Source organism: Crocodylus siamensis, chromosome 7 (genome assembly GCF_052110815.1).
Source record: "Crocodylus siamensis isolate JL-2025a chromosome 7, ASM5211081v1, whole genome shotgun sequence".
Taxonomy (NCBI): Eukaryota; Metazoa; Chordata; order Crocodylia; family Crocodylidae; genus Crocodylus; species Crocodylus siamensis.
Genome location: NC_143401.1, coordinates 8,333,950 through 8,356,772, shown reverse-complemented (window position 1 = coordinate 8,356,772; position 22,823 = coordinate 8,333,950). Strand labels below are relative to the sequence as shown.

The 22,823-nt window shown below is 42.3% G+C and overlaps 1 protein-coding gene across 5 annotated transcripts in view; it reads right to left on the bottom strand.

The window, feature by feature from the left end:
• The window catches only part of ZMYM4 (zinc finger MYM-type containing 4), a 70,200-nt gene that overhangs the window by 32,128 nt on the left and 15,249 nt on the right, over positions 1-22,823 (bottom strand). For all 5 annotated transcript variants that reach the window (XM_090056586.1, XM_090056587.1, XM_090056588.1 and 2 more), the window contains exons 2-10: positions 14,211-14,253; positions 13,564-14,088; positions 11,854-11,921; positions 11,036-11,206; positions 7,572-7,650; positions 6,987-7,239; positions 3,518-3,692; positions 3,197-3,409; positions 2,405-2,555 (exon numbers count right to left, since the gene is read on the bottom strand). In XM_090056586.1, the coding sequence (XP_089912712.1) occupies positions 2,405-2,555; positions 3,197-3,409; positions 3,518-3,692; positions 6,987-7,239; positions 7,572-7,650; positions 11,036-11,206; positions 11,854-11,921; positions 13,564-14,088; positions 14,211-14,253 (1,678 nt within the window). The remainder of the gene's footprint in view (positions 1-2,404; positions 2,556-3,196; positions 3,410-3,517; positions 3,693-6,986; positions 7,240-7,571; positions 7,651-11,035; positions 11,207-11,853; positions 11,922-13,563; positions 14,089-14,210; positions 14,254-22,823) is intronic.

The window sequence follows — 22,823 nt, the reverse complement described above, 5'->3', positions numbered from 1 at the left end:
ATCAGACTTAACTAATTTAGGTCAAACCAGTTAATGGAACTTCTGTCCCATATCCCTTTTCAATTCAAGTTAAGTCACAGTCCCCCAGTATCCCAGAATGCTTTGCAGCCCTGGGCTGTGCTGTCTGCTCTACTGGAGCAGGGCTGGCCCCTCTCTCAGAGCTAAAGCACTAAAGCCTCTGCTCCTAGGCACTACCTGTCAGCCCGGTGCAATGAGGGGGGACAACAAGGAAATGGACCCCTGACCTCCCTAGCCCCAAGTCTGTACAGGATAAGGGAAAGGAAAGCCCCAGCAGTGGGGGCTTTTTGCCCTTGGAGCAGCTAGGCGAGCAAGGCTGTCTCAGCCCCATTTCCTCTCCAGCCCTCAGCCAGAAGGGGTGGGGAACCACACCAACCTGGTCCTGGTCCTGGCCCCCACAGCTGGGGTCTGCCTGGTACAGGGGAATGTCCCTACTGGGGTCTTTTTGCTCCCATGCAGCCCAGCTCATTGGGCTGGCATTAGCTCAGCCCAGCTTCCTCCCCAGCCCCCCACCTCCAAGAGTGGAGGTGGAGTAGGGGAGGAATCCACCAGGCCCAGCTCGTCACCGCCCCCCACTCTCCCGTCATGGTCTGCCCATCATGGGCAGGAGGAGGAGGGGGAAACCCCCACTGGGGGCTTTTCATCTCCCTGCAGCCTGGCTCACTGGGCTGGGATCAGCTCAGCCCTGTCCCCTCTCCAACTCCTGCCTGTGAGAGGCAGGGGCTGGGGGGGGGGCACATTAACACACCAGCCCAGCTAGGCACTGGGCCCCCCAGCTGGTGTTTGCCTGATGTGAGGGAAGCCCTCACAGAAGAGAAGCCCTCACTAGGGCCTTTTTGCACCTCTGCAGCCTGACTGCCATGGGCTCACCCCACCCCTGCCCCAGGCCCCCAACTGTGAGAGGCAATGTGGGGCAAGGGCACCAGCCCCTTCAGCTGGGGTCTGCCTGAGACGGGCTGGTAAAAGGCCGCACCAGGGGCTTTTTGTAACCCTACAGCCCAGTGACCCCGCCTGGGATCAGCTCAGCCCCGTCCCCTTCCCAGGAGGGGGTGCAGCTCATCCCCACCTGGCTCACTGGCCTGCAGGGTTATGAAAAACCCCTGGTAGGAGCTTTCACCACCCCACCCCATCCTGGGCAGACCCCAGCTGGGTGTATTCCCCTCTCTGCCCCCCTGCCTCTCACAGGTGGGGGTGCTGGGGGGGTGGCAGGGCTGAGCTGGGCTACAGGGGAGCAAAAACCTCAGTAGGGTCTTTCCCCCACACTGGGCAGACCCTGGCTGGGATGGACAGTGCCAGGCTCCTTGTGTGCATTCCTGTGGGGAGGAAGCAGTGATGAGCCAATCAGAGCCCTGTTACCCAAGCTGCAGGGGGTGAAAAGCCCCCAGTTGGGGTCTTTCCCTCATTCCAGGCAGATCCCAGGCGGGGGGGCCAGAGCCAGGTAGCGTGTTCCCCGTCCCTACTACCCTCTCAGGGGCAGGGGCTGGGGAGAGATTTTCTGCTGGCTTGCCTCTCCCTGTGGCTGACAGCAGGGTGGTGGGGGAAATAGCATGTGTCCAGCAGCCAATCAGGCTTGGGTCAGCAGGCTTAGCCAGCTGACCATGAAGAGGTGGTGTGCGTGAGTGTCCCCAGGCTCCTGGCCTGGGCCAGTGCAGGCTACTGCCTGTCTTGACCACCCAAACACAGCCTCTTACTGGTTCAAGCTACTCAGCTTAGAAAAACCTGAGAAGACTGGACCTTGGGCTTTTTGAACTTCTGTACGTAGCCCCAGTATTTCACAGTGTCCTGCTCTGAGTAGCTGGCTTCCTGGTAGACTTTTTAGAAGTAAATGGTCAGGGCACTCAGCGCTGCTGCTCCCTTCCAAGTTCAGACTGGGGGATCAGACATGGGGTGGCAGTGTCCAGGACCCAGGGGTTTTGCTGGTCAACCCCACTGATTAGCTGATCTGCAGGACTTGGCAGGGCATGGGGTGCAGTGTCCCAGCTACAAGGCCAGCACAGCTCTAGCTCAGCTGACAGGGAAAGTTGTCCACCGCCCAGTGTTCAACCTCTCGCTCCACAACAATAGCTGTCCAGGTGCATACATAGGGTTACGTGCGTTCTAGAGCTATAAGCTTAATAGTTTATAAGTGCTTGTGCATGCGCACACACACACACACGACAGAAGCGGTAGCAAACGAAATGCTGGTGAAAAGCTTTAGTTTTTCTTGGTGAAATACATTAGTGTTATTCAAATATCTAACATTTGTAGTCATTCCAATTGTGTATGCTCCGGAACAGAATGTTACTTTTGGTTCAATCTTACTGGCCAATTTTTTAAACCTTGCTTTCAACCAAGATAAACAACTAGGTGGAATTATGCAGATAAAACAAAAGGCAAAGGAAGTTACCTGCAGAAGTAACCATTTTAACTCTGTATGCTGATAAGCAGTTAACTGAACAAAACAGTTCAGTTTTTCCTAAGTTATTTGTGCTCTCTATCATCTCAGCTGAAGATCTCAAGGACTTGCACAGTGCACAGGGAGTAATTTTTGCTGACTTCTGTGGAAAGAATAAAATAGGTCATTTATCTAGAACTTTAATATGCAAATTAACCCACCTCATAGAGAATATGTGTATAAAAATGAAAGCCAGTCTGTCTGAAATAAGATTTCTCAAGAAATTACAGTAGTATTTAGAGTATAAATTCCTCTCTATCATTGTAATTTTGTCTTCAGGCATTTTGGTTATATCCAAATGATCTCTCACATTACTGCTAAGGCAGGTGTGTTTAAATATTCCCAGTTTTGGCACTAGGATGTCTCAAGCCTGCTATAACACAAATCATAATTCCTCATATCCAGTAGGGTATCTGTCAGTGCCTAGAACACTACTAACATTTACTGTTAAAATATCACTAAGGTTGATAAGCAACATCTCTATTTTACAGATGGAGGCAAAGAGAAATCAAGTGGCATGCCCAGAGAGGGTCAGTAGAAGAGATGAGAATAAACCATTTCTACCTCCCTTTAAGTATTAGGTCACCTTATGCAAGCAGCATAAAGGCAAATATCCCAAGCAAACCTAGGAAGAACTGAAGCCTGCTATTAACAACCTCTAGTCTTTATAAATGAAAATCTATCCTTATGAATTCAAATAGCTTTCAATCCATGGCATATCTGACATAAGTATCAAAAAAGTACCTGTTTGTATGCCGTGACACATGTTGAACTACAGAACTTTTTTGACTGGCCTTCTATTTGAAGCATGTGGCACTGGCCAGAGCCACTATAACAGTAGCCCCCACAGTTCTCGCAGCAGTTCATAGTCAAATTATTAGCAGAACGGAACTTCGAGAAGCAGGCGTCACTGCAGAGCTTGTGTACAACGTTCTGGTAATTCACTTCATGTCTAATCTGAAAAAAACCCCCCAAATAATACAGAATTTGGTGTCAGAGGCATTTAAACTGTTCTGATTTGCAGGAAGTTCAAATAAAAAAAGCAGAAGACTGCACATAAATTACCACTGCATTCTTCTGGCACATGCTGCACTTGGTTGAAATGCTGTTAGTGTGAATAGTAACAACAGGTTTTCTTTTCAGTTCATATGTGGAGAGACACGACTGGCTGCAGAAATCCTTACTGGAGTTTGTATTGTCGAACTGGGCAGTGATTACATCCTTTGGATTTAAAATGTCTCTATAATAATGGAAACAAAGAATACATTTCAGCTTCATATCAGCCTCCCATAGACAAACCATATTCTTTAGAACTAAGATAATTGATTTAAACTGAAGTTTTCTCTGTGCTGATTTACATGAATGACTTCAGGCATTTTTGGAGGGCAGGGGGAGGGGTAATGCAACAATAGTTTTTAGTTATCTTCCAAAAGAAAGGTCAACTCTCATTGATTGGTAATCTCTGAAATAGTGTAAAACACTGTATTTAGTTGCAAACCAGTAAGTTTTACATTTCTCTTTGCTGTGAGGGAGGATACAATTTATCTATACATACTTACCTAAGCAACTAGATAGTTTAATATACATTTATTCAGATTCTTAATTTTTACATATTATATTAGAAAGTGGTAACATCTTAATTTTACAGGAAGATGAGTATTTTACTTGTGATCCATGTTAAGATGCATTCAGATTAGAATAAAATTAAAATGCATAAAAAATTAAAAACTGTTTATATTAGATATATAAAAGTACTTTAAAAAGTGCTACATGTAAGAAAGCAGCAACAGTTCAGCAAAACCTGTTTTCCACTGACACTTAACTGTTTTAATAAATATGTAATTAGTACATTAAACATTGTTTCTGGTCACTTTATTCTAAAAATGTTAAGAGTAGACCTGTCTCCTATATTTTGTTTGCTTCCTCCAATCTATGATTTAAAATGAATTGCCCTGGTATTACAACTTCCAATCAACTGGCCTGCTAACTATCAACAGACTAGACATTGAATTGAATTAAACTAAAATGAACAAATTCTCTCTTTGTACCTCCAGAAGAAGCTACTCCTGTAAGAAGGCATTTCTATACTTCAGCTATACTTTCAGGAACTTAACCCATGACTTCCACCACCTCTGAGGATAAATTTTCTTTAACATTCTGGTAAAATAAGACAAATATCAACTTTATTTTTTTATTTAAATGATTTTGAGTATAATAAGTTTAGGGTGCAATGTAGGCTGATATAAGTTTAAATTTTCAGAAGGCAAGTTTGTACTTAATATAAATAAAAGATTCATTAATTGTTTTTATTCAGCCTGTCTGGAAGAGAAAAAGTGTTATGATAAGAAAGACTTTCATACCTTTGTGGGCTTACTTTAGCTAGACCAGTCTTTTTCAGCCATAATTTGAAGAGTGTCTAACCCAGCAAAATACAACAAAATGGCCTTCCTGGTTTAAAATCTTATTTTCAAGGATGGATTTGTGTGTAACTACTTTAAAGATCATCCAAAGTTACATGCTTTATAAATTAACATAAAGTAACAACTAAACAAATTGTTATTCTGCTTTTAAATTCAGTAAGCGAAGAGAGATATAAGCTATGCATGATAAATTTCAGAATGCAGGATACCTGAATTAAAATTTGAAGGAGTTCTTTTAAAAAGATCTATACTGATCAGAGGGGAAGAAAAAACCTACAAAAAGAATGCAATTCCATCACCCCACGTTGACTTGACCACTACTGTTCCAATTCTTCCTCCATTGTCCTCTTCTGCTGCTCTACTTGAGAGAGTTACTTGCTGGATTTACTTGCTAGCCTTTCTTTTCTTCCCCTTCCTATCTGTTCCTGTACACACTGCACCTATTTTGACTAAATTGCCTTAAAGTTTCCTAGGGAACAATCTTTTATCTCAACGTTTTGGTTGGAAGGATACATGCAGTAAAAGTTTAAAACAGCACCACGTATCTTACAGAGAACTAATTCTTTACCCATAAATGCAGATTGCAGATAAGACAACTGGACAGTCATATGTGAAATTTTACAGTGATGCATCAAATACTTAAAATAATAAATTGCCAATTTATTTTTTATGTTAAGCCGACCTTGTAAATCTGAGGGTAACAAATCTGTTGCTGGAAGTTGGAAAGTAATTTAAAAACAAAGGTGCACTCGTTTTGCAAAATGACTTTCCTAACTAAAAACATAACTATGAAGAATTCCCCTTGATAAGCAAATCCTGCCACAATTCAGTTGCGAGGTTATTAATTTGTCTCAAGTTACAGTATATTAATACTGATGGTAGTTTGAACAGTGACTCCCAAAATCTCTCTTAGGTTAGCTTGGAAATAGTTTTTTGTCACAACACTGCTTATAACAATTAAAACTGGTTCTAGAGCAGGAGAGAAATTCTGGCTCAAAATTTTAACAGGACTGTAAAACAGAGGCTTACTTATTATCCAGGAGAGGTTTTTTCCCAATTATGCAGATAAGGGAAGGTTGATTTTTCCATACTGGGTCAAGGAAGCAAGCATATGAGACTTGAGACCTATTATGCCCCATGTCAAAATAAATGTTTTGTGTTCAATAATGCCATTGCTTTGCAGTTTAGCAGAGATTAACAAATATTACATAGTGCTAAAGTGCTAACGGTGTGCCCTGAAATGACTTTTCTAGTCATAGAAAAACCAAGTCTTGTGGAATGGAGAGCTTATACTCTTTGTGAAGACTAGACTGGAATACTTCAATTTTCAGTCAATCTCACGAAATCTGATCCAAACATTCAACTACTAAAATGTGACTTCAAACTTATTAAAGCCAAAGTAATTTTTTTAAGATGAAAGAATCACATTAAATGTGAAATGAGTAAGATTATGTAAGACTGCATTATCTGAGGGGGAAACTCAGTATGTCTTCAGGTATACATTTTTATTGCAGTTAATTTTTAATGCAAATAAAAAGGTATGAACTTCTGGGTGAGAGGTCTAAAAAGCATACCATATTTTCTCACATATAACACCCCCTCAACTATTATATACATCTTGTTTTTTGAAAGGCAGAATAAAAAAAAGGTATTTCCTTACAGTAAGTAACTAAGTATCAGTTAAGTATAAGTGGCTAGGGAGTAAAGCCTGCTCCATGTTCTGTTTCCTGTGGATGGCTGAAGATTTTACTTTCATTTTTCTGCTGGTAAGCAGTAGAAACTGCTCTTACTGTATTTCTCACAAAAATGTGCACTCCAATTTCCAGCAGTTTTTGCCAATGTATTGTATGCAAGAAAACTATGGTAGACAGAAAAGGTTTAAAAGCATATATAGCTGCATAATACAGTCCTTGTCCACCAACAGGAAAGTGAGCTCACACTACCATTTGCAGGCAGTTCAGTCAACAGAGAAAGAAACATTTTTCATCAGTGGAAGTGAGTGGGCACTATGGGAACAAGATAGTGACAATTAGCAAGCTAAATTTTCTTTAAAAATATGATGCCATTTGTCTGAATATTAGTGGATAGAGCAAGAAACTAAAATGATGCCCTACTTCGAGCAACTTGAGCAGGTTTTCTTGGTAGAAGCTGGTGGACGAGAAGCTGGAACAGTATATCCAGTGAGGCACAGTGTGGAGCAGAAGAGCTGAGTCGAGCCTTTCCTCTGGTATGCCGTTTGCCCCTTCTGGAGGATTTTTTTACAGCCAGAACAGGAAACCCGAATGGCCGTGGTTGGAACTGAAGGAAGCATTTTATTTACACCAGAGGATGCCACAGCAGGCTGGAAACCTGATGTCAGCTGTGGAGCTAGAAAAACAAGAAAAAGTATATACTACCAGCTAAAATGCACTGAGTTAACTTCTTCCCTGAAGTGAGACTTCAGGACTGCATAAGCTATGCAAATGTATGTGGCTTGTGCTGGCCTTCTGCATGGCAGCAAGTTTCACCCATTGCTAAAATTAAATCTGCCCTATCAGATTAAGTACTTGATTCTAAAAAATTTTGTAATCTCCAACCACAGATATTCCAAAGTGTCTAAATCAAACCAGACTTCATTTCTACTGCAGTTAGAAATAACAAATGTGGAATGTAATAGATGTGTACAATTTTAACTAAGTTTGGTCTCTCCTGTTCCTTACCAAGAGGGCTGCCACTGACTGAAAATACAGCGCTGATTTTCAGCTCCCCTTCCTGAGTTTTTGGCTGCTGACCATATTCCTAAAAGCAAAAGGGGGGGAAAGAAAGAACAAACAGACTTAGTTGAACATTTTGAACACAAAACTATCCATTGCAACCACTGCACTCTTTTCCCCAACTGTATTTTTTGGACTGCAAAGAGGCTTTATGCTTTCCTGGAGGATGCATTTACCTTAAGTTTTTGCAAACAATGTTCAATAACTTGTTTCTCAGAGCACCTTATGGTCCTGATGACAACCCTGAAATTTGATAGGACCTATTCTGTTCAAAGTCCTTTACATATTTGAGCAGGGTACAAATTGTTACAAAGTACAAGATGGGACCAAGAATTCTTATACCCCTGAGCAGTTTATGAACTTATCAGGCAGATAACTTAGGTTTGTTACAATGTGAACAATAGGTAACACAATGGTGTTACCCAGGTTAAACAATACATGCATTCATTCGTTACATGTAAGTGAAATGCATGATATATGAAATTTCAAACTATTTTCAAAACACACACACTGCATTTATTTCTCTCTAACAGGGAGGGAGCCCACAAAGCCAGACAAGATTTACCCAATTGCTTGGGGACACTAACACCTATGGACTACATGTTAAAAATTTCACAGCATTTCTCCTGAGTTAAGAGGGAAAATTGCAGAATTTCTTTGCTAAGATGATTAAATTAATTCTCTTTGGAATTCTCACAAAAGCCCCCAGAGGTACTAGTCCAGTTTGGTACTGATGGACCGCAACATTTAAAAAGGGGAAACTAAGGCTTTTGTGTGTCATTCACACAAACAGCTATTTAAAAAAAAGTGTTAATATTCTCTCACGTGTGTGCTTTTTTACTGTAATAAAAACTGTAATGGTTTGCAAGTCTTAAAACTTTACAAGTCAACTGTAAGCAATTTTTAAAACAACTGAAACTATAGTGTTTACAGCAGCCACCCTCAGGATAGGAACTGGATCACATCCTAATGTCAATTGTGCAAGATTAAGCCCTTAGAGAGCATAAATTCATTGCAATGTATCTGAGCTGAAAGCTAGAAAGTTTCAGCCTTAAAAACAGTTTGTGCCAGAGTGCTCTGTATTTCAGACTGCAGGAAAAACATTCCAGATTGAACATAGCAAAATTAAATATACCTCATCACACTTCGTATTACCCTCCAGTAACAAATGAAGTTGATACCTGTAAAGTTTTACCCAATGGATGTGTGTGTCTGACAATTTAAATTTTGTGCCTCTTATTTTCCAAGTCTTCACTGACATGCATTAATATGACTTTTGATAAGCAAAGGACATCTTGCATTACATTCTGCCATATTCATGCAGCCTAAAATAAGGACCTGTCCATTATTAAATATACAAATTAATGACATACTTTTATAGTGAGTCCCAAAAGAGACACAGAGTTAAAAATCCAGTTTAGGGTTATCATGGATACCAAACAGCATGTCAGAGAGTAAACAAAATTCAGGAATAATACAAAACATTTAGACAAAAACTGGGGGGGGGGGGGGCGGCAAAATGAAAACTGTTACATGGATATTACACAAACAAGAAGTGTGGCAAAACCTAAACAATTTGCTACAAATAATCTGCTCAGTGTTAATCAGTATATAGCAAGTTTTTCTTTACACTTATCCATGTGTGACACAGTTGTTCACTTGGAACTGACAGGCACCAGGGAGCAGCTTTTAAAGTATTTTCAGACAAGAAACAGATAGGAAGAATAAAATAGGCACACACAAAAGAAGAGGAAGATACAACAAGGCATGGAGATCAAACAGAAAAATCAAAACAAGAACAGAGCCAGAAGAGAGGCACCAAACTCATGAGATAGATGGACAGTGTCTGCAAGCCCTAACTTTTATATCATCTTAGACAGGGGGCATGTCTACACATATGCTTTAATGTGCATGAAAGCATCGCAAAAAACCATGCTCTTTAGTTAATGTGGATTAAAATAAGCTAATGGGCCTTCTTCTAGTACCTCACAATGGAAGGCTCTTTTACATGTTCTCCAGGGGTGGCGTGGGTGCGGCGCTTTGAACAGAGTGGCTCCAAGAGCAGCTCTAAATAAAGCACCGCTGTCTCTCATGTTTCAGCATCCCCGTACTTAAAAATCATGGTGGAGGGCACTTAAACTAAAGCTCATTCAATGAACTTTAGTTCAAGCACCCCTGCTGCCATTTTTAAGCACAGGGATACTGATACACGAGATGCAGGAGGCTGGGGTACAGTAACTGCCATGCTCCATCAGACTTGATTAATCGAATTTAGCCACCAGGTTAAATCACCTATTTAACCTGGGTAACCGATTAATCGAGTCTGCTCTGACGTACTGGAATTTTAGCTTGTCAGAGCAGCCTCCGCGCTCGTGTATAGGCACCCAAAAGGTACAGGATTTAATGTGCACTACCTAAAGCACATTAATGAACGTGTTGACATCCCCAGAGAATATTATTTTGATCCCTAGTGTGCTATATTTGTTTTCTCAACATTAAGTGATCACAGTGCACATTATACATACACAGGTCTCTTGTTCACAAAAGCATTATACAAACACTACCACAGTAGCCTATGAGGCAAGTATCAATCATATTATATATAGTACAACTGAGGTCAATAGAAATGATTTGCTTAGAATCACAAAATGAACCAGTAACAAAGAAAGATTGGAATTTTTAAGATGTGGACATTTAGCACTGTATTCAGTCCATTAGACCAGGGATTCTTAAATTTTACAACCACTACACATTACTTCTGTAATCACCAAAAATTCCACGAATTCTGGTCTTAATTCAGAAAAGCCTGCTAGCACATACTATAAACTGAAATCAGTAAGAGCTTTTAAAAATTTCTTTTAAAAACTGTTCTTAGCCCTTAATGCTTGGAAATAAAACCATTAAGATCAAAATAAAAGTTGTAACAATTTACAATTTTTTTTCAGGAAAATATGAATTATACTTAGAATAGGGGTGGCCAACCTGAGGCATTTATGCCGAAGTGGCATGGGCAGCCTGAATTGACACTCGGGGAGGGTCGGGGCTAATTTGTGGCACACCTGCTCAAAACGCCGGCTCCAGCTGCTTCAGGGTTTTTAAACATGATACTGTCATAGGCTGAACTAAAAGCGTCTATTCTGGCTGTAAATGTTACAATAAACCATGTTAAAAATGACATATCACAGCAATTTTTTACTTAACTGAAACAGCATGATATTTTCAAGAATATGGTGTCATGAGAGAGGGGAAAATAATTAGTTTGGGTTTGCTGGTGGTAAAAGAAAGAGCCTTTCTATTAAATTGTATTGCTTCTCAAGGTTAAGTTTCAACCAACAACTCAAGTTCAGGATTTAATCCTTACCCAGTTTCTGGGATAAAAACCAAAGTATGAAACAGAAAGGCACACTTACCTCAGAGTTATCTGGTTCATCTTTAATTTTGTCTAATAGTCCCTGGGGTGCTGCTATAGCTTTATCATATTCATCATCCAAAGGCTCTTCTTTAATTCTAATGCTTGGTGTAAAGGAATTCCCCAGTTCTTGTCCAATGGGTTCCTTACTAGAAAATAGGTAGCTAGACTCCTGACACACAAGAGTATGGAAAAGAATTACAAACACACCTAATGTTTAAATTACATTTTTTAAAATGGCTGTTTCCTCCCTTCCCTAAAACACTTTCTCCTTGTAAACAATACAACACCCACTTTAAAGTGGTAGGCTCATAGAAATTATAGGGAGAAATCACAACCCCACCATGGTCAACTCCCAAGATTTCACTTATTCTGTACTTTCTTTCATAGAATAAATTAGCAAAATACAACTATTCTACTGATATCACTCATTCAGAGACAGGATCAGTAAGATTAAAATAATCAGCATTTGAATTTGCCAGGTAGTAAAACTATCTAAGGAGACAAAAAGTGCATGTTCATTATAAGATATTCTTCATCACGTCTGAGGAGTAAAAGCCAGCACAGCATAGTTTTTATGCCTCAGACCTGATGAAGAATGTCTTTCATTCAAAAGCTTGTCTAAACTCTATCCCAACTGTGCATTTGGTCACCTTACAAAATCTTTGCTTCTTAATTCCTGGACCATCACAGCTACGACACCACACTAACACTACCATATTTGTTATAAAATATTCACTTTAAAAAAGTTTATATCTTAAACTCCACAAAATATGTTGCTAGACTCACAGAAGTAAGAAGCGTGATGCCATAGCTTACCCTGAAATTCGATTCTGGAGCTTGTGGTGCTAACTGTGTCCGAATTGTTTCTTCTACTTGATTAGTAACTGTGGAAAATATTTACATTAAATGTAAATTAATACAGTTTTTAGAGGAGTAACTGCTTGGTGTCTCTTAAGGGTCTCATATCAATGTCCATCTCTACAATGCCTAAGAACCTCCCTAGTATTAAAGTATTAAAACCAACTAAACCAAATGGCTCCCTCTTCTCCCCCAGAAAGTCAGGAGAGAGTGCTTAAGGGGAACTGAATGTTTTCAGCATTCCACTTGGTAATTAATTCCCCATTTCAATGAAATGTTCATAAAATACTGAAGCAAACTTCCTTCCCTGTGGTTCTCTGCCTCCCAAAGTGAACCAGTGAATTCTGATGATCCTGCCATGTTTCTGACTTAATATTTATATCTGGCTGTGGATATTCCAAAACAGAGGTATTCATCCAGCTTTTTCTTGCTTTTCTGCCTTTTGCATTTTCATCACCTGAAAGGTACTAGCTTACTAATATCCTGGAAAATGAACTTTGAGAATAATCATTTCATATGTTAAAATATACTGGGTCTCCTACAACATTCTAAAAATAAACATTTACCCTAACATATAGCCTAAGTTTATAAAAGCATTGCTTGCAAAATATTTATTAAGGTACAAGGATTTGCGAGTGTGTGACCAAGCATACATAATGGTACACGAGAGCTTTACGCCTTGCAGAACATCAATAAGCAATAGTCAGGAACAATTTATTCCTGGACCAGCCCTACAGTTACCTCTCCTATTTCCCGAGTTAAACTGTATATTCAATTCAGGTTGCCCAGTTTTTATCAAGTTTGGCATGGCATCCTATGTTGTGCTGTGGCTTCTAGAGCCTGGCAAGTTTGAAATAGGTGAATGGACCAGGTATCTTTCAGGATTCCTTAGCTAGGGAACAGATTCAAAGGCAACACCTTGGCTTTTCCATGCTGGCTGGGGAAAGGGGCTACATGAAGCAAATTCCTGTTTCTTTGGTCCTAGCAAGTGGGTCTTTAAGCTGCTGCCTGCATCACTTCTGGGAGGCACCAATGAGTTTCAATACCACTACGAAATGCACATATCAACTGTGAAAGGCATCAATCAATTCATTACTTACAAAAAACTTGTTTTTCTTTTTATAGTAAACTGCACATTTAATATCTCTGCAACATAGTTGTATTTTTTTTGTTAAATATAAAGCATAGATCAAACTATAAAACACTTTCAAAAAGGCGTTTTGCAGAATCTTGACCGCACTGAAGACTTACTGATTTAAACTTCATCCTCTTTGTGTTTTAAAAACAAATCTCAAGGAGGAGGTAGATGTATAAAGAGTTATTCAATCACAGACTAAAGAAAACTTGTTCGAACATCACATTAAGAAAGTCTAAAATGACACTCACTTCCTTTTGGGGGAAGCAACCAAACTGGGGTTTAGGTTGTGGTTTTCAAAAGGAACTTAAGGAGGTAAGACATCAAATACCTTTAGGCCTCTCTAAAAATTTTAGCTTTAAAAAAAAAAAACTGTTAGATTTTGGGCCTTGTAAAATGTTTTCCCTGCATTCAGCTGGACATGTTACGCTCATAAAGAAAATGCATTTAATAACTTGTGTTAATGCTGAGCTATAGCTATTTCTCTTTTTCCCGTTACCCTATATTGCTATTTCTGTGGGTCCAACTGTTACCTGTTTTATCATGGAAACTGCTTTTCAATCTGGAATCCATCTCCTTAGGGATTTTTTCCAAACGTTTTTCCCGTTCTTGAAAAGGTCCTTCTCTGTTTTTCTCCTTTGTTGAAAAAGTCTCCTTGCCATTATCTCTTGTTATGCTAAAATCTTTCCGAATTGACTTAAAAATAGGGCCTTGGTCAAATGGTGAAGCGAGGTCCTTTTGGATTGCATTTTGTATTTGAATTTCTTTTTCACTGTCCAACTCATGTTCTGTAACTCTTTTCCCCTCTCCCAAGCTATCTTCAGCGTGAATCACAGAAGGGAGACCGTCCTTTGGAGAGAAATTCGGATCGTCCTCATTGTCACTCCCAACAACTGGAATCCCGGCAAGATCCCCAGAGTTCAGAAAATAATCATCCTCATCCAGCAGTGAGTTTGCCGATCCTGCTCGATTCTGCATTCCATAGGATATGCCATCAAGGGCAGGTGCTAGGTTGTGATCCGTGTCCTCAGACATCTCTGCATCCAAGATATCACCACCTAGAAAGAGGTAAAAAGACTGGGATTTTCAAAAATACCAGGTTTGGGTTTAACAAGCAATATTCATCCAATACTAAACTTCAGCTCATTCTTAAGTATATTTAAATTAAAGGAGTGCTTACATTTCTCTGTAAGGTCAAAAACTGCATCAGATTTGTCTTCGAACTGTAAGAAACAAACATTACAATCATTACAATACATCCCATATGACCAAAATAATGTACACTACAACAAATTAGCACTCCCCTCCTCAATGCTGAATTCAGAATCATAGAAAATTAGGGTTGGAAGGGACCTCAGGAGGCCATCGAGTTCAACCCCCTACTCAAAGCAGCACCACCCCCAACTAGATTATTTTAACCAAGGCTTTGCCTAGCCGGGTCTTAAAGAACTTGAGGATGGAGATTCCACCACCTCTTTAGGTAACCTGTTCCAGTGCTTCACCACCCTCCTAGTGAGAAAGTTTTTCCTAATATCCAACCTAAACCCCCTTTCTGTAAATGTTGCTCCTTGTTTTGTCATTTGCCACCACTGAGAACGGTCCAGCTCCATGCTCTTGGGAACCACTCATCAGGTAGCTGAAGACTGCTATTAAATGCTCTCTCAGTCTTCTCTTCTTCAGACTAAATTAGCCTAGTTCCCTCAGCCTCTCTTCATAAGTCATGTGCCCCTAGCCATTTTTGTTGCTCTCTGCTGGACTCTCCAATCGGTCCACATCCTTTCCATAGTGGGGCCCTAAAATGGACACAGTACTCCAGATGTGGCCTCACCAGTGCCGAACAGAGGGAAAGAATCACTTCCCTTGACCTGCTGACAACGCTCCTACCAATGCAGCCCAGTATGCTGCTAGCCTTCTTGGCAACAAGGGCACACTGCTGGCTCATATTCGGTTTATTGCAAAGCTGCGGCCCAGCTAGCCAGCCCCCAGCCTGTACTGAAGCATGGGATTGTTCCACCCTAAGTACAGGACTTTGTACTTGTCCTTATTGAACACCTCATTGATCCTTATTTTGTGAGTTACAATTAATATGAACTGCAACATGGCTACATTCAAAGTTACAAAAAAAATTCCACTTATTTACTGTTTTGTAGGGTATAGAAAAAGCATACAATGGAGATTTAGAATTAATATGGTCTCTCTTCACGTTACAAAAGGTCAAAACTTCCATTTCCACATGAAAGAATTTCTAAACAAATAAAGATGGGGGATTCTAATCTGGTCCAAATTAGTTTTCTTTTCATATTGAAATACCATAGTGACAGGCACAATATGAATAGGGAGGTATCAGCACACAGAACTGCCACTGATCTTATTGGCTGCCTAGTTACAAAAACTACTTTAGTTATTCTGCCTAGAGGATCCTTCCTTTTCTGTATGGCTGAAATACAAACTAATTTCTAGTTTCAAAGAATTATAAGCCTCTCAATGTCACTAAAGCTGAGAAAGGGACAATGCTTCTTTTTCTCCCAGATGTGTTTTCATTAAGCATTTCCTGATAGATGTTAAAACTGATAGCATCCTTAGAAACTTTCAAAGCAAATGTGCCAACAACTAGAACAGGGGTTGGCAACATTTTTGGACAGAGTGCCAAAAACACCCCAACCTCGACTTGTAAGATGTTGGCATGCTAGGGATGGATGGCAGGGGAGCCGTGAGGGGCCCCATGCTTGTTGGTAGTACAGCCCTGGCTTCTGTCCTGCTGTCTGCGCTCATGCACCCACTGCCAGCAACAAGCCAGGCTGGGACTCGGCAGACCTCAGCGCAGCAGCTTGCAGCCTTCCTGCCACCCGCTGCAAGCAGCCCAGGCTCCATTGCAGGCGGCAGGGGCCCACCTAGAGCCCAGGCTGGCTGGGGCAGGCAGCTGGGAGGCTGCAAACTTCTGCACTGAGGTCTGTGGAGCCCCAGGCCAGCTTGTTGCTGGCAGCAGAAGCACACATGCCTCTGGGTGGACTGGGGGGCTGTGAGGGGCCCAATCCTCATTGTCGCAATCCCAAGCCCCTTCCCTGCCAACTGCCGTGAGCAAAATGCCTTCACATGCCACACTCTGGCAAACATGTTGGGGGTTGCCCACCCCTGAACTAGAACACCCCACAGAATTATTTCTTCTGCTAACATCACCTTTCTTTTCAGTGAAAAAGATGGCTGCTTACAGACGTAAAAAAAACTCCAAAAAAAGTGCTTTACTTTAAACTTGGTTCACCCTGTGCCGAACCCAGTGAATGTCCAGAAGAGATCTCATGTTAGTTTGACCTGGCTCACCCAATGACTCTATAGATCAGGCGCTTCAGCAGGGCTTTTTTGGTGATTTATCCAATGGCTGATTGAATCAGCTTTAGAGAAAAGCCCTAAAAAGCCCCGCTGAAGCACATGATATATGGAGACACTGTGGAGCTGGGTCAAACTAATGCTTTGCTTCTTGTGACGTGGGGGGATGGAGCGGGTTTACATGTCTGTCAGCAGCCGATAATACTTTTTAAGCCCCATTTGCTATTTTAAAGGCATTCTAAATATTTGTCCTTTGCCATGTCTCTAGTTTGACACTGCTTTCCTGCAAGGTCATAGCTGCTCTTCAACTATTACGCCACATTAAGAAAAGTTGCAGAAGTTTATTGAAAGCAATAAATCTTATATTTTCATTGAACTTCCAAGCCTGTTTACATATCACTGCTGTTCCCAACCACGGTACACCGAGACATTACCCACAAAATTCTGTGACAGCTCACAGCCAGAAAAGACTGAAAATAAAAAACACAGGTTGGACAGGAAGGCAAAGCAGGTTGCTGCCTTCCTCATGTTACTTGCTCAGTCCTGTAGGTAGAGTCTGAGCTATCAAAGATTGGGGACCACTGCATCACAAGATGGGGCTTCTGCATGATTGCTGCAGGATGGTTAACCCTCCCAGATTATTCCTAGGACAAGGTGATATCATATTATTTTATATCTCATCTGACCGATGACAGGACATCATATCTTCTTTCTTGTATAAGTTAAGAGAGAACAAAGACAGACTACGCTTCTTCAGCTCTTCAAGCTTTTGGGCTTTTACAATGTTGGGAGGTTGGTTTGTTCTTCAGGAAAATAATGAATGCACCAGAGAGACCTTACTGGTGGGACATTTTAGGTTTCCAGTGGGAGAGAAGAGGTATCTCTCACATTTTTTTGAGTTATATTAACTTTTGAGGTGCTTCTTGGGCTCTTTGAGAGGCAATTCTGGGAGAACATTAAATTTTATTAGTAAATGTTATGAGTCATGAACCAAAAAGATGACAAAGCCAGAAGGGAAATAAAGAGTGCTCAAGTATCATAGTATCATAGTAGCTAGAGTCGGAAGGGACCTAGGTAGATCATCTAGTCCGACCCCCTGCCTTGGCAGGAAAGAGCACCGGGGTCAGATGACCCCGGCAAGGTGCTCATCTAACTTCCTTTTAAAAATCCCCAGGCTAGGAGCCTGCACCACTTCCCCTGGAAGCCGGTTCCAGGCCCTAGCCGCCCTGACTGAAGTAGCGCCTCCTAATATCTAATCTAAACTTACCCTCCGCCAGCTTGTGACCGTTATTCCTGGTCACTCCTGGCAGCGCACGGGGGAAACAGGGACTCCCCCAATACCCGCTGATCCCCCCTGACCAGTTTGTAGCAGGCCACAAGGTCCCCCCTTAACCTTCTCTTGTGGAGGCTAAACAGGTTCAGGTCCCGTAGCCTCTCCTCATAAGGCCTGCCCTGCTGACCCCTGATCATACGAGTGGCCCTCCTCTGGACTCTTTCCATATCGTCCACGTCCCTCTTGAAGTGTGGCGCCCAGAACTGGACGCAGTACTCCAGCTGCGGCCTGACCAGTGCCGCATAGAGGGGGAGGATCACCTCCCTGGACCTGCTCGAGATGCATTTGTGGATGCACGACAGGGTACGGTTGGCCTTCTTGACTGCCTCCCCACACTGCCGGCCCATGTTCATCGTGGAGTCAATGACGACTCCAAGATCCTTTTCCGTCTCCGTGCTGGCAAGAGGGGAGTTCCCCAACCTGTAAGTGTGGTGCCGGTTCTTCCTCCCCATGTGCAACACCTTGCACTTATCAGTGTTAAACCCCATCCTATTCTCATCCGCCCACCGTTGCAACCTGTCAAGGTCAGCTTGTAGCCTATTGCACCCTTCTAGTGCACCCACATCCCCCCACATCTTAGTGTCATCAGCAAACTTGAACAGGGTGCTTTCTACCCCCTCATCCAAGTCACTGATGAAGATGTTGAACAGTGCGGGCCCGAGGACCGAGCCCTGCGGAACCCCACTGCCCACGTCCTTCCAGGTCGAGAAGAACCCATCCACTACCACCCTCTGGGTGCGGCCCTCCAACCAGCTGGCGACCCATTTGACCGTGTGGGCATCGACACCACAGTCTCCCAGCTTTTTGATGAGGACAGGGTGAGAGACAGTGTCGAAAGCCTTCCGGAAGTCCAGAAAGACTACATCCACAGCAACCCCTGCGTCTAATGATTTGGTGACCTGATCGTAAAAGGCCACCAGGTTGGTCTGACAAGACCTGCCACTGATGAACCCATGTTGGTTGCCCCTGAGCATGCATTCCCCCGCAAGGCCCTCCTGGATGTGTGCCAGGATAATTTTTTCAAAGAGCTTACCCGGGATTGAGGTAAGACTAACTGGCCTGTAATTTCCCGGGTCCTCTTTTTTTCCCTTTTTGAAGATAGGGACCACATTGGCCCTCTTCCAGTCCTCCGGCACCTCACCAGAGCACCACGAGTGCTCATAGAGCCGCGCCAGGGGTCCCGCAATGACCTCGGCCAGTTCCTGTAGAACCCTAGGGTGAAGATCGTCCGGACCAGCGGACTTGAACACGTCCAGCCTCTCCAGAAGTACCCTAACTAACTCCTCGCTAACCCCTGGCCCAGGCGTGTCTCTCCCAGGGCCCGAGGGGGGCCCAGCAGGGAGGTGGCTGAACTGGTCCCTACTTAGGAAGACAGAGGCAAAGAAATCGTTAAATATGTTAGCTTTGTCATCTGGCGTGATGACTAAGTTGCCCATCGTGTCCTGCAGGGGCCCCACATTACCCGGGACCCTCTTTTTACCCCCTATGTATTTGAAGAAGGACTTCTTATTGTCCCCAATCCGGGAAGCTAGTCCTATCTCCATCTCTGCCTTGGGAGAGCACTAACGTAAGAGGGATGGGGGTGAGGAGGGGAATGCAACTAGGTTACAGAAAATACAAAAGTTACCCAACTGAGGGATGGGGAAAGGGAGGGAAGGGGTCGTGACACAGAGAGAAAGAGGATAGATACACATGAGACCATACAATGGTCTAATTGTGGAGGGGGTAGGTTGAAAAAGTTTCTCAGGTCTTATAGAGTCTTATCGCAGGGGTCCTCTTCGGGTGGAATGGAGTGGTCCATCGTTGAAGATTCCTTTCGGAGACCATCAGGTGCAGAGGGGGATTCAGGCAGTTCCCTTCTGCACCTGATGGGACTTCTGGGTCCGGTAGCAGTCGGTCTGGTGGGGTTGGTATACTGGCGATGGACTGTGATGTGCTCGATGTAGATGTCACAGGACCAACAGATGATGCTGGACACCATGAGGTGGCACATCAGCTTGGCGTAGAGGCAGGAGATACTGCAGGCATGCAGGGCACTTTCATTGCTGGGGTCCCAGGCTCTGAGCGTTCTCATGATGAGCGCATCAACTATCATGTCATGGACACGGCCCCTCAGTATGTGGGCCAGTGGGGCATATTTCTCCCACTTGCAAGCCCAGGTGATGGTGAAAGCTCGGTGCCAGTTCTCAAAAGGGGATGGTGACACCCATGATCATGATCTTCTTGGCCTCCTCATTTGTGATGGCGATGTTGGGGCGCATCTGGCTCTCCAGCCCAGGATGGTGCAGTTCATGGAGCTCTCCCCCGCTGCGGCAGGGATGGCCTTCACCAAGTGGTCCTGGACAGCGTTGTGGCAGAGCTGCCAGGCTCTGGTGTTTCTACATTGCATCACAATCCTTGTCCAGGCCTCTCCTGGTCCCAGACCCTTTATCAGCCAATAATACATGGAAGTCCTATAGTTCGTGAAGGCTGAAGTGTAAGAATCCAGCTACTTCCACTCCATGACTGCTCACCCTCCACAGAATTTAACCAGCATTACTGTACACAGAATCATCAAAGTATTTGAGATAAAGAAGCAGCCACAGATATGTGCCAAATGTGAAGGATGAGTTCTTTATGGACCTCAAAATGCCACGCTATTTTGTGGCTGACCTGACAGGGCATACAGATAATAATGAATGCTACATGAAGAATGCCGAAACTGGAAAACACTTCCATGTTTTGGTCACTGAAGTCTTTTGGAAATAAATGGCAGTTAAAATGTACTTCCTTTACTTTGTACACCTTGTGAGTCAAGGTCTACAAAGACACTAAAAGAAATGCTTCACTCAGTATGGATTGTGGATAATAAATACTTGTACAGCACCCTGCACAATGGGTGTTAATTGGAGCTTTAGGCATCAACATAAAACAAGGAAGGTCTTTTTCCTCAACTGACTTAAAATACTTGCATTAAAGACTGTTTAGAATGGGCCCACTATAATTAATTCAATCCCCAATTTACTTTCTGTATACTATATCACCTTCCAGACTTTTACAATGCTAGCTTTTAATTGACACCTCTCTAAACAATCCTAATAGCTACTCATAAGAAAATCTTTTCATGCCTTTGATCTATTGTCCAACATCTAAGTGCAATTTCTTCTGTGTCATTTTTTTTTTGAGACAAGGTAACCCAAACTGAACACTGGATTACAATATTACAAGTAATTTTTCCATCTCATTCTTTATGCATCCTAAGATTGTTGTCTGTTTAAAAAAATATGGCTGCACATAGAAAACAAATTTTCACTGAGCATCTAAAGAAATCCTGGCAGTGCCCTATTCCTGCAATTTCGGAGGACAGCTCTAGTTCTTAACACAACCCAACTCCAAGAGCTTATCTAAACCACTGCTCCTACTTCTGTGATCTGAATGGGGACTTTGTCTGCACACTGAAGGAATAAACCAGGAAATCTTGTGAGGTTCAGAGTAGATAGTCAGCTATACTCAGTCTCTTTCCTGAAGAGATGCCTATTTCTTCCTGTGTATCTATAAAATAAAATGTTCTCAACTTGTGATTCATTGAAAGTAGCACAGCACCACATTCTCCCTTTCCCCTTGTCGGCCATTTTGTTTGCACATGATTATAGAGAAGGGGGTTTGTTCTCCCCTCCCTGACCCCACCCCTGGCTGCTATAAAGGAATGTATTGATATAGAGAAATATCTTTTTCTTCGCCACAAAGGATCAGCAAATGTGTGATCTTCCAAAATTGAGATTAAACTGCCTAATTCTCTCTAAAGGCAGAATCCTATGACATAATGAGTATGTTCAATTTACAAAGATAACCATAAAGATTATGCATATTCAGCACCTTGTATTAATCAGGTCTTAAAACCAGAAGTCTGCAGATTACCTACTGTAGCCTGCAACAGGAGAAGATTTCTGGTGTTTGTGGGCAATCTTAGGAAGTTCACGCTCAAACAACTGCTCTCAGTGGTACAAAATCCTTGGGGGATGGTGGGGGGAAGGTGTTCCAGATTATTTTAACTAAAACAGTCCTGTAGGTGTGTAACCAGAACAAAGGGCTGACTTCAAAGTTTGAGGTTCTTTTCATATCCAAATATTACAAATAACCAGAGAGCAATTTGCTCAGAGCATGTTAGGTGATCAATCACAAGAACTGGTTTGCAACCAGTACAAACTGTGATAATGATGATATAACCATCTCACAAGAAACGCAAAAGTCAAAATCCAAAAACAAAGTGCTGTTGTACTGAGTAACAGAACGGAATTAAAATAGCAGGATTTGAAATTACCATATTATGCCAAAATAGATGCATCATTATGATGCTGAAATTACTCACAGCAAGTGTAATCGGCAAGTAAGAACAGGAGGGAGGAAATTTTTTTCTTATAAAAAGCTGCCTCACCTGCAGTGCCCAAAAGCAGAGTTGGAAAGAAGCTGCAAAGTCAGACTAAATAAGCACCGGGGTTTTTATGGTCATATTTTAGCCTTACTTTAAGAATCCTAATGACAGTTAAGTCAGGTCTTAATGCAAGACTTGATGAATAACAAGTACTACTTACTAATATTCTCATGCTAAGTTATCACAGACCTCTTTGGGTGCGTCTATGGGTAGCCTATTTTCCCCTCAATCTTGTATATGTTGGAAGGAATACTGTGCTATAGTTAAAGCAATGATCAGATGTGCTCTCCTAGTACAATATTACACAGTAATTCTATTTTAAGATCTACTGCTCCAATTGCAGCTAATTTTCTCATGCAAATTACTTCGCATTAAACCACTTTTTCTTTTTTGACACTGACTTTACTTTGCTTAAAGTTTATTCCACCAAGCCTCTGGCAGAGGTAATGTGTCCTAGTGATCTAAGCATGAAACTAGAGTCCAGTGGGCATGTCTACATGAGACGCTCACTGCGCTGTTGTTACTGTGCAGTCATTTAGTACTTGTATAACCAAGTACCAAATGACTGTGCAGTAGGGTCTTGGTACAGCCGCCTGGTGATACTTATTGCGCAGTAGCTCGTTACTACCATGCAGGAGCGCTGTGTCATGGTCTGTGCTGGGGATGCTACTGCGCAGTAAGAGTCTTGTCTAGAGTACCCAGTAATCCCCAAATTCTAACTGCTC